The sequence below is a fragment of the Chroicocephalus ridibundus genome, chromosome 14, assembly GCF_963924245.1.
Source record: "Chroicocephalus ridibundus chromosome 14, bChrRid1.1, whole genome shotgun sequence".
Classification (NCBI taxonomy): Eukaryota; Metazoa; Chordata; class Aves; order Charadriiformes; family Laridae; genus Chroicocephalus; species Chroicocephalus ridibundus.
Genome location: NC_086297.1, coordinates 8019653 through 8031686, shown reverse-complemented (window position 1 = coordinate 8031686; position 12034 = coordinate 8019653). Strand labels below are relative to the sequence as shown.

General features: G+C 43.6%; 1 protein-coding gene across 2 annotated transcripts; it reads left to right on the top strand.

Moving 5' to 3' along the window:
* The first annotated feature begins 2996 nt into the window (after positions 1 to 2996).
* SUMO2 (small ubiquitin like modifier 2) lies at positions 2997 to 10445 on the top strand. 2 transcript variants are annotated; one of them, XM_063352219.1, is made up of 4 exons: positions 2997 to 3228; positions 4864 to 4995; positions 8145 to 8216; positions 8373 to 9799. In XM_063352219.1, exons 1-4 carry the CDS (start codon positions 3208 to 3210, stop codon positions 8406 to 8408), a joined length of 261 nt encoding a protein of 86 aa, XP_063208289.1. In that variant the 5' UTR covers positions 2997 to 3207; the 3' UTR covers positions 8409 to 9799. The 2 variants fall into 2 exon arrangements, with proteins under 2 accessions (XP_063208289.1, XP_063208288.1); XM_063352218.1 differs by having other exon boundaries at positions 3028 to 3228; positions 9775 to 10445.
* The last annotated feature ends 1589 nt before the right edge of the window (positions 10446 to 12034 follow it).

Sequence of the window (12034 nt, the reverse complement as noted above, 5' to 3'; positions counted from 1 at the left end):
ACTTGTAAGATCTAGATATATCGTATTTTTTCCTTTTAAAACTGCTGAATGAAACAAGGCATGGCAATATTTTAGGAAACAACACGTGGAATTTTTTGTTTTCCCAGAGGTGGAATTTCTCTGGTATTCTCACGGTGACGCTTCCCCATTCACTTCCCTTCAACTCCGTGCGTTGAAGAGGAGGAGCTCAGGGAGACAAAAAGCTTCGCCTTTGCTCCCCTCTGCTGCAGGACAGGGTCCTTTGTAGTTCCCAGTGTGGCTTCTCCCCTGCCGCTCGCTCCGAGCGCTGCTGTCTAGCTGGTTATTTCTGCGGGTTTTAGCACTCTGCTTATTGTTAGCTCCACTGAATGTCATGTATAATGTGAGTTTCCTCTGTTGCTATGAAAGAAGAAAAGCCATATAAACATGAGGTTTGTAGAAACCTGCTCTGTGATTGGTGGCAAGACCAATGGTGGTACAACTGAAACAGTTTTCAGGTTTTTTTTGAGCACGTATAACTTCCGCAGTGGTAGCGAAATCCCATACGTTCTCATAAAATTTAGCATATTTTCCTGCCTCCTTTTCAGCACATTTGTTCTATTTGCGATGCTGGCCTTAATGTATGTCTCATTTAATGCCGTTCCTGTGCTCAGTTCTTTCATGCCGCTCTCAGGCCTTGACCAGTTTCATCCCATCTCCCAGAGAAATCCTCCTCCTGGACCTGCAGCACAGAGGTCTTCAAAGAGGGAGGGGGAAGAAGCGACGAGAGCAAGATAAAACAGGACCATCGAGCAGCATCAGTCTTGTGACGCCCTTCCTCACAGCGGTCGCTTCTCTGTGATGTTGCATCATTTCTGAAAATAGAACTTAAGGTCCTTTGGGAAATGACACTTGTCTTTTGTTCTGTAAAGTCCCCCATGCGTTTTGAGTCTCGCTTAAAAAAAGCCATGTACGAAGTGGAAGAATAGAGTGGGTTTTAAGATGCTTTATTTCCTTGTCCTCACATATAGTCCTGCTTCTTGGTGGTGATAATGGACTTCAGAAGGTCCGTTATCCATTGGCATTGACCACTGCTCTTCAGAGATAAAATAAAAGGTGAAGGGAGATTGTAGGAGACTGATACACCATCGGACTGCACGAGCGGGATTTGTACAGAAGCACGTTGTTTTCTCTCGCCACAGGTGCTTCTTGCCATCCAGTAGCTTAAATAAATAAAAAATAATAACATGACTAATTAAATGCAAGGAATACAGGCAGGACGGACTAACTGGAACAGTCTTTTGATGATAAATCAAGGAAAGTGACACAGGTAGGAGTGGAAACTAGGGTTTGAGACTTGGATACAATTTAGAACAGTGTCTCAGCTGCCTTCCTGGGTCAGACCAAGCTCTTCCACTGCCTCTGATTTTTTCCAGACCTGACTCGTAAAGACTCTTGAGAAGGGGTAAAATACTAAAACTAAAAGGTTCTATGAAAATCTAGATGAGATTTAATCTTTCAGAGCACTGAAGCAGAGGGAAAATTTTACAATATATGGGAGCCTAGTCTACAAGGAGCTGGTAAAAAACTTCACTAGCCGTGTTTTGTGGAAGCTCAGACGCCTGCGCGAGCCATCTTCACTGCCTCAGGTAGGGCTGAGGCTGTCTTATTTTCTCAGCTGAGGACTCGGGAAGAGGTTCAGCTTCTTGTTGTCTTCTTCAATTTCTAGACAATTGCAATAAAACAAAAAACTCCCTGTGAGTCCGCGCTTGGAAGTGAGGTGCTGGGATGTGAAGCAATGTGACAAAAAGTAGGGGAGGGGGATCGGAATCCACAGTGAGAAGCAGCCTGGATTGGCTCCTAAATTTAGTTTCTCCTCAGTTGATGTTTCACTGCTTAAATAGTTTATTCTGGACAAATCCCATCTTATAACTTCTCCGGAATGGTGCAGGAGGTGCATTACGCGCAGGCCTGGGTTTTGTCATGCCAGAGCCGAGGGCACAGGTGGCCACGCGGCCACCTCTGCGTCATTCACCACACGGCGCCGTGCCGGTACCGACGGATGCCACCTGGTAAATCCATCCCCAAAGGATTTACAAGGGTCATTTTTGTGGTGTTTCTTTTCCACCTGTGTGCCGTAGAGAAATAGTTGACAAATGATGGCAGCGGGTGTAACGTTGATTGAAAAAAAGGCTCAGAAACTGTTTTGTGGGAACCTGTTCAGTGAAATCCCTGGAGTTATTGAGGATTTCCTCCTCCCCTCCATTGGAATGAACTTGAAGGAACCGCACCATCAGTAGCACATCCTCTTAAGCTATAATTTTTGAGGTGCTGCATCATGGCCTTAGCTTGTGGAAGGGTCTAAGTAAGCCTTGACTGCAATTGTTTTAATTATATTCATGATGTATTTTTCACTTGCAGCCGAGAAGTGCAGCGGGTCTCGGTTCCCTCTGCACAAACCACACGTATTTTGGGGCACACTCATGCCTCACCTTCCTCAGGGGGGAAGGCCGGGGATTTCGGAGGCACAGAGGACGGCTGTCAAACCTCACAGCCCCCATTGCCCTCCTCTGCACAACAGCGAGGGCCATGAGCAGGGGGTGAAAACGTGTCAGGCTCGAGGAGGCCGAGGCGGAGGGCTGAGGGAAAGGTGCCCGCGGGGAGCGCGCAGCAGGCCCCGTGCTGAGGTGTTGAAGGGGGTGGCGGCCCCAAGGAGGCCGGGCCTGGGGGCTGGCGGGGAAGGGGGTGGCGGCGGCGGCGGAGGACCCTTCCCGGCCGGCGGCGGCCCGGCGGCCATTTTGCGGAGGACAATACCCGCCGCACGGGCAGGGCCCGCTGCGCCCGCCGGGGCGGGGCGGGGCGCGCGCCCGCCGCGCGGGCCAGGCCGCCCGCCCGGGGCGCGCGCACGCTCCGCCTCCGGCCGACCCGCGTTATGTAACGGCCGGGGCGCGCGCGCGCTCCCTCCCCCTCCTCCTTCCCTCTGTCCCCGCCCCCCCTCCCCCCGCTCCCGCCCGGCGGGGCCCAATGGGCGGCGGGGCCGCGCCGGAGGGGGGGCGGGGGAGAGCCCGGCGGGCGCGCGCACGCACGGGGCAAGGCGCGGCCCCGCGGCGGTGCGTGCGCGCTCCCTGCCCCCCCCCCGCCTTCCCCTCTCTCTCTCTCCCTCTCTCTCCTCTCTCCGCCGCCGCGCTCGGTCGGTTCTTCCCCCCCTTTGTGAGGCGCTCGGAGTGGCCCGGACATCGCTGACTCGCCATGGCCGACGAGAAGCCCAAGGTGAGGCAGGCGCCCTCCCGCCCCCTCCGCCTCCCTCCCCGCCGCCTCACTTCGCCCCTCAAGGCGGCGGCGGGAGGCCAGGCCCCGACGGCGGGCCCGGCCCCGGCCCCAGCCAGCCAACGGCCTGGGCTCCGCCGCGCCGGCTTTGCGCGCCATTTTCCTGCGCACCCAGGGCCGCCGCCGCCTTCCCGCCCCGCCGGGGGAGGGGGGCCTGGGCCGCGGCCGCGGCCTCCCGGGGCGGGCGGAGGATCCCCGGGGAGGGCGGCGAGGAAAGGGGGGGGCCCGAAGGGGGCGAATCCAGGCTCCCTTCCCGCCCTCCTTAGGGAGAGAGAGGCAGGTCCGGAGGCGTTTGCTGCCGTTGCCTTCCTCCTCCTCCTCCTCCTCCTCCTTGCGGGGCCGGATCCGGCCTCCCCCGGGCGTCCGGGGCGCAGCATCCCTGCTGGTCACCGGCCTTGGGCCGGGGCACTCGCCAGCCCCTTCCCGGTCGGCGCTGGCAGGAGCGCGGCGGGGCCTTTCCGCCCCGCTCCCTGCCCCCTTTGTGCCGCCTCCCGCCCCGGCGCCCCCGGCCGCGGGAGGGGCCGCCCGGGGGGGGCTCCCGCGGGTCGAGCCCAGCGGATCCGCGTGGGGCTTCGCTTCGCAGCAGCAGGAATTCTAAACAACAAAACAAAACCCCAGCCACAGCGAACACCCAAACCCGCAACCAGCCAACGCCGCGCTGCCGCCGTTCTCTTTTCATCCCCAACCCACCCTCCCCGCCCCCCCCTTTTTTTTCTCTCCCTCATTTTTAAACTGAGTTTGAAAATACTAGACGGCGTGCGGGGATCTGCCCCGCGGCGGGGACCCGCACCCCGCTGGGCCATCCCGCAGCCTCCGGCCGCTTCTCCCAAAGAAAACAAAGATGGAAATGCTGCCGGGCTCCTCGGGGGAGCTGGGCAGCGCTGGATCTGCGCCTTCCCTCTCCCCTGGCAACTCGGGATCGGAGCAGGAGCCACGGAGTTGAAAGTTGTTTCTCTGCAGTTTCTGCATGTGGCTTCTAATGGAAGCGAGAGGATCGGACGGCTCCTTAAGCAGGGCTTTTTCTTAAACGTTTTCTGAAGGAGAAAGCTTGGTTCTTCTCGTATTTTGTTACCTTTTCAAATACAGTCCTGTAACGTATCTTGAAGTTTGCTTCAGAAGTACCTCAACTGGTACGAAAAAGTTTGAGATACAGTAAGAAAGAGACTTCCTAGTGGTTGAGATCATAGTTATAACATAAATAACTTTATTCCTTTGATTTGGAACTGTAGTGTTGAATATTATTGTGCCCTTGATAGAAATAACTTTTTCTTTAATTTGTTGTAAAACAGCTGGCCTAGTAAGTCTTCGCTGCTACTTTGCATGTTAACCACTCTCAAGAATGACAGCTAAGATTAGTAGGGCTTGGGGTTTTTTTATGTGTGACTTTTTTTTATGATTTTCAAACAAAAAGTACTGACACTTATTTCTTAATTCAGAGTTTTCAAGTTGGTAAACACCTATAGCATCTGTATTTCCTACTTTTTGATGACCTGTTGCACTTTGGTAAAATGTTAACTTCTTGTTTCTTCCCTTTTAAAAGAGTGTTGGTTTTCTTTTTTTCTTTTATTTCCTCGACAGGAAGGAGTGAAGACTGAAAACAATGACCACATTAATCTGAAGGTGGCAGGGCAAGATGGGTCTGTGGTGCAGTTTAAGATTAAGAGGCATACACCACTTAGTAAACTAATGAAAGCCTATTGTGAACGACAGGTATGGTTCTTGTATGATCATCAGGAGAACCAGTGTCTGGGGGAGAGGGGATCTCCAATATAGATGAAGACAGTGAAGTCTTAAAAGTGTGTAAATATGCAAAATGATAAAGACTTAACAGAAACTAATTGTGTTGTGGAAAGTATATTGTTCTTAGGATCTCTTATAGAGTGGACTGACAGGGTTGTGACAGGAAATAGGTAAAATAAAGATCTGTTGTTATCTTTGTGAAATCTGCATTGGAAATGTAATGTAGGCTGTTGGAAGGCAACTGTTACTCTACTGCTCAAAAATATCAATATGGAAAGAGTGGGCTAGAACCTGCAATATGAACGTAGGATAGAGAGCTGCGTAACTGTCAGAGGTATTTTAATAACTCTGAGTAACTTCTTGGTCTGGTCATAGGCTTCTGATTTGTTAGCTTAGTATTATTGTATTAAGATGAGAGAATATCAGTGAGTATTTCAGGGTCGAGAGGTGTCTAATGTCTAGCTTGAGAAGGAACTCGTACCTCTAATGATGAGCTTTGTTTTTTCTCTTGTGGCCTAGTTGTCAAATTAATCCTCTGAGGAACAAAACAATGTATTTTGCTAGTGTAGTGGCAACTGCAGCTACCCTAGCAGGTTGCAGGCAGCTATCGCAAGTTTTAAAAACGCTCGTATAAGAGTAGTGCTATTTAACACTTTCTTACGAAGCTTTTGATTAGGAAAATTTTGTCTCTGTTGTCCATGATTTTTTAACGAATGTCTGCCTTTAAAAAGTTCCATCTTCACAAAAGTGTTTGGAATTAGGGAAGGTTGTTTTTAAACACAGATATTCAGCGATACTATTGAATACAATAAAATCAGTATAAAATACTGAGGTAACTATTTCACCACCAAGAAAAACAAACTAATTCATATAGAGCAGTAAAACCTCTGTGATACAAATAAAGACAGGGAAAATCAGCTCTTACTGAACAGGTGAATATGGTCTTATTATGGGTATTCTGGGGATAAATTAGTGAATGTTTGAGGCTGTGGGCTCATTTTTCCTACCTCTGTCATGCAAACTCATGTTATATTATGTAAATCGCTGTGTATTGCTTTTTCCAAACATAAAGTGTAGTTATATCTGTCTTTTTGGGAGTTTGAGGATTGGTTAATTGTTTGTAAAGTCCTAGGAGAGATGATCTTAGAAGTACCTTTTATACTTCAGTTACTTGGATGCAAACAAAAGTAAGATTTTAAAACTTTTCCCCTAAACTTCTCATCTGCTTTAAAGAAAAACCAAAACCTACAAAAAAAGCCAGGTGTCGATTGGAGAGAAAAGAAAAAATCTTTAGAATGGGAGACATTTTTTATGATTTTGGTTTTAAGCTAGAAGGTATACAAAGGGTATTTCTGTGGAGATGGACTTGTCTTTGAATTTTATTTCTTGGCTGCTTACTTCTCAAACTTTTATTTAAAAGCATTTGTTCTCCTTATCTCTAAAAGTTAGATTCTGTTCGTTTTCCTAACTAGGCGTACCAGATCTTAAAATCCTTAAGCTGTGGACTTTAGATTTAATTTTGGAGAGGTGGAAGCTGTGGATAGTAGAGAATTTAGCAGCTTCAAAGAATGAAAATCACGTATTGCATGTAGTAGACCTAAAATGGAAGTAACTAAACCTTGAATGATACATTTAGAAGATGAAGACTATTTGTGATTACTGTAAATGGGGGGGGGGTGGAGGGAGGGTGGAAATCATCCATGGAACATACTTAATTTTTTGTGGATACTGATCTCACCAAGGTACAGGTTTTCAGTATCTTTTCAGCTATCATTTATTCAGCTCATAAAGTTGTCAAGAACCTGCAAAAAAGCAACACTTTTGGAATAGGAGATACATATTTTAAGAAACACAATGTCTGAGAAAACGGCTCAAACCAAATGTTGCTGTGCAAAAATGTGTTGCTGCCATGACACTTAGCCACATGGTTCTCTTAAACAGGGTGATATTCTGAGTGAGCACTGCAGAATCTTAGTCATGCTAGAGAAGGCATTTTGCTGTGAACTATAAAGTCTTACCAAAAAGTTTACTCATATTTATTAAAATATTTTTCCTGACAAGTCAACTTCTGACAAATAGTTACTATATTAAGTTTTCTTTGCATTACATCTGCTCTTGCATGGCTAAAATGAAGGTTTCTTTTCTAATTCAGAGGTGCCAAAGAAGCACCATGCAATCTATCAGATTTACCTCAAAACCAAGTAGGCTTCTTGAATTTTTAGACACTCTGTAGAGGGAGTAGATAGAACTGGGAAAGAAGTAGACACCAAGGTTCTTGGTGCTGTCTGTATCCTTCAGCTTCAGTCATCTTCCTTTGTAGAATGTAGCGTGCTGTAGAATACCTTTGAAAACAGAGCTGTGAGTTTGAAGCTTTATGTTACTAGTAGAAGGGTTTGTTGCTCTTTAGTAATCTTTTTGAATCTGTTGGCTCAAGCAAGAACGAGTAGTAGTCTTCCGGGGGTGGAAGAGGTCAGCAAAACTACTGTTATGTGGTAGAAATGTTAGTTTGAAATACTATTCAGTAGTTTCTGGAAGTAGATGCCTTTTTTTATTGATTTTGAAAGTTTCGGCTGTGCGTGGAAAAACTTTGATCCATTGATTTCTTCTAACTTTTTGTCCTTGAATTCATATTAACTATTGGCTACTCTGCTGCTGCAGACTAATAGATAGTAGTTGCATTTTTGGAAAAAAAAATAGAATACCTTTGCTTTTGGGGAAAATGAAAAAGGAGTATTGAATATTAGTGTTTGACATTTGTTACCTAAAGTGTTGCACTTAATTTTTAAGTGAATTATTGTTAAAATGCACTATAAAAATCCTAGGCGTTGGGGTGAGGCTTGCATGCTAGAAATTGCTTTATTTTAACTTACAGTCAGTGGGGGCACTGTTGTTCTCTTAGTTATTGGACACAATGCAATTTTTAATACAAAACAGATTGCAAGGATTTGTAGTGAAATGCCTTAAAGACAGTGCATGAGGGGAGTATGAAAACTATATCATGCGTTATGAATGGTGGCTTTTAATGATTATGCTGCAATTTCAGTGACAAGTTCAAGAGAAAACTAGTGAGTACTTTTACAGCAGACTTACTTCCCTTTGTGTTACTTCTCTTTGTCCAGGGGTTGTCAATGAGGCAAATCAGATTCCGGTTCGATGGGCAGCCAATTAATGAAACAGACACACCTGCACAGGTAAACAACAGAAGCAAGATTAAAGAACTGTATTTGAAATTTGCTGCAGGAGTTAATGCTTCTGTTTCATATATAATACTTATGTAGTTGTATATATTAGTGATAGAACTTGATCTTTTTTTTTACCATTATTTTGGTATAATTACTTTAGAATTATTGGAAATGGAATCTAAGACTACTTTAGTGTTTTGAGTAGTAAGTAGGTATCACTGTAGTAATAAAATAAGAAAATGAAGTATAGTGTACAGATGGTGAATCTTGTAAAACTGTCACTTTATTGAGTCACAGCTCTGAGATGAGAATGGGTAAGTTAAGAATTGAGTTTTTCCTGAAGCGATGACTTTATTTTTTTATAAAAGTTTGCCAGGATGTTATCAAAGGTGCTGTTTGTAATACAAAAGTCATTTTCTGTTATTTTAAGCTCTGTTTCAGCAGCATAAAATTTAAGGCATACTATGAAGTTTGGGTTGTCTGTTTGTAATTGGTTAAAATGAAGGCCATTCCAAGAACAGAATGGTTCACTGTTGACTCTTGTGTATTTTTCTGTACTGCTCCACGTAACTCTGTTTAATCAGCCTTTCCAAATGATACAGTTTTTTATGCTTTTCAGAACCACTTGTTACAAAATAAGGGACTGTTGTTTTTAGATTTATAGTAGATCTGTATTTTCTAAGCATTTGCTCCCAAGAATGTGCCTCTTATGGCTGCAATCGATGCAGTTTTTTAACTTGGAATACTGATAATTGAGGCAACAGGGTGCTTTTCTCTCCATCCGTGTTATGCTGAAGCTAAGGATCAGTCTATTTATAGCTGCGGTAAATGCCATAAACCAGTTTGATTTCCTGGAGCAGAAATTGAGACTGTTTAGAAATATAACTGACATTAGTTATAGCAACTCCGTCAGTCTTGGTACAGGTTTTGTCAGTAGGTAACATTAACATCCCAGGAATATCAACGGTGAAGATTACAGTGAAAAAAGAGAATTATATTAATGAAGTATTGCTGTTCCTGGACAGCAATTTGTTACATTGTTGACCATGTAAAGTGTTTTTAATTTTTTTGTGCTTGCTGATGTTTGGTTTTACTGCCTGGTTGGGCTAGGGACCTTAATTATAGTCTGCTTTCTTTAGTGCTGTAGCTGAAGCCACTTGCACATTTGAACAACAGCAGCAAAGTGGAATTGTGGCAATGTTCTAAGGTAAAACTGAGGAAATAAATAGGAGAAAGAAGATGCAATGGCAAAGTAGGCAACAGAATGAAAATATTATGAATGCTGATCTTTTCCATAGGAATCATACAATGCACCCTGAAGTTACGTAGTAGAATTCATTCTAGGACAACGGTTATCAACTGGCATTTTTTTTTCCAGGCAATTTCTTTGCTTTTGAGTTACAGTGAGGTAGGTTAAATGTACAAAGTGATGATGATGGAGGGGAGCGGGGCTGGTCTAGTTAAGTTGCGTAAAAAATAAACATGAAGATAGGAAGTGTAAGAACAACCCAGCCTGTAGTAGAGATCTGAGAAGAGTTGAAAGCCTTTTTTCTCTTTTCTGCTGTAGTTGGAAATGGAGGATGAAGATACAATTGATGTGTTCCAGCAGCAAACAGGAGGAGTTTACTAAAAAAAACAAACACACAAAAAAAGAACCTGCTACTTTCCTCTCCAGAACTGTGCTCCCACAGACGACACATTCACAATTAGAAAAATGAGACTTGGTTCAGCCACATCCTGACTACTGCAGTATAGTTTTCTCTCTTCTCTCTCTGATTTTTTTTCCTATTCCTTCTATTGTACATAAAGTAACTGGTGTATGTGCACAGACATAATGCATATTTTTTTTAACTATAAATGGCCAATGGTATGTTTTGATCAACATTTAATGGAGATGGGGTGGGAAAACAAACTGGTTCTGTGAAAATGCCCCTTTCTCCGTTAGTGGCATGCTCCTTCTACTTTTATCTTTATATTCCAGTAAGTTATTTTGCTCTCACTGTTTAAAAACAAAAACCTTGCATACCTTGTTTGATTGGATAATTTCAATGTTTTTCTTTTATCATTGTAAAACCAAGGACAATTTTATAACTTTTTTGTACGTAGCTGTTACATGTAGAGCAATCTCTGTCTAAGTAGGGGTAAATTACTCTTAAAAAAAAGAAAAAAAAAATCCTAGATAGTTTTCCCTTCAAGTAAAGCGTCTTGTTGTTTAAATAAACTTCTTGTTTAAAATAACCAGTTTTCTTTATTTTTCTGTGGAGTAATAGTACTCAGCACTTGTATTTCTTTCTCTGCAGCACTTTATGCTTCTCAATTCTCAGCTTTCTCTGCGGTAAGTAAGCATAATCCCCCTTTTACAGTCAGAAGACTGTTGGAAAATGAAAGGCTTCCTTGAGACCTCTCAGTCAGTCAGTAGTTGAACTGGAAATAGAACTCAGTTTTGTCTTCTTTTGAATTTTTTTTTGTGTGTGTGTATGTTCTGCTAAGCCAAAAATGTTTGATTAGGCAAACTGCAAAATACTGCATTACTTACTAATGCCTTTGATTTGAGCTCTTTTTGTCAGTCTTTAATAGAAACATCAATATTGTTGTTACAGTAGCTTATTTAAAACTCTGTATTTGAATGCTTTTTGATGTAAACATTAAGTTTAAAAGAGCAAATAATTTCGTTAACCATTCAGTTTACCATGGTATCAAATGGGAGATACTTGGAAATGTAAAGCAAAAATAAAAAATTGAGTTCTGTTTTTGGGTGTATTAGCTCTGGTGGCGTAGATTCCAAGCTGTGCTTTACCATTGGGGTGTTTCTGCTTAAAAGGGAAAAAGGCTGGAAGTACTGAAGGGAGCCAGTGACAAGGATTTTTTTTTTTTTTGTTAGTCTTTCCCACAAGGCTGCTGTTCTTGAGTTTCCTCATGGGGAAGTTTAGAGGTGGTGGTGAAATCCATGGATGTTCGTGAAAGATTATATGCCTGCCTGCTCAACAGCCCCAAAGCATTCTCTGATGTCCTGGGAATGTTCTAATATTTTGTAGCGTTTTCAGTAGGTTAGTGCTCTTTTAGGCATTAACTTGTTAGCGGAGCTCACTTTTAGGTGGTAGTTTTTCTAACAGTTAGTTCAATAAGTGATTATTACGTGAGAGGTCTGTGCCTGATGGATCTGGAAATTCTTTAGCTTTGTGGTAAAATGACGGCTCTGTGCATTTAGCTGATGGACAGTGATCTATTTAACTTCTGTCAAGATTTTAATGCATTTGATATTGAATTAATTGCATCTAATGGAGGTATAAGAAAAATAGTGTCTGTTTTTGCAGTTGCTTTTGACTATGTAGCTGAAGAATGTAATCTTCTGTACGCGTTGTTTTAATTCTAGGAAATTCTACTGCTAAGTAGATTATTTCTTATTCTGGTATGTATCATGTAGACTTCTGTGGTATAGTGCAAGGTTGGAATTCCCTCTTGTGAACAAACGTTTTCATATCCAAACCCACAAAGGCCTGGAAAAAACTACTTTGCCGGGGGGGGGCTGGGGGGAAGGGGGTGGTGGTGAATATATTTCAACACCTTTCATAGGTTAGATGTGGAATACATTGCTCTCTGGCTTTAGAATCTCTGGCTTCCGACCTGGCTAGACTGCTGATAACTGTATAAAATTCTTTCAACTTGATGTCATGCCAAGACTTTTCCCAGGAGAAAGCCGTCTTTATCTTGTTTGTCCAAAAAAAGATGTTTGGACTTGCTTTAGTTTCTGAAGAAAGGGTGAGGTCTCCCTAAATACAATGTTTTTTCAGCCCAACTTAAGACTGTGAAGCTCAAAACTTCCTGTT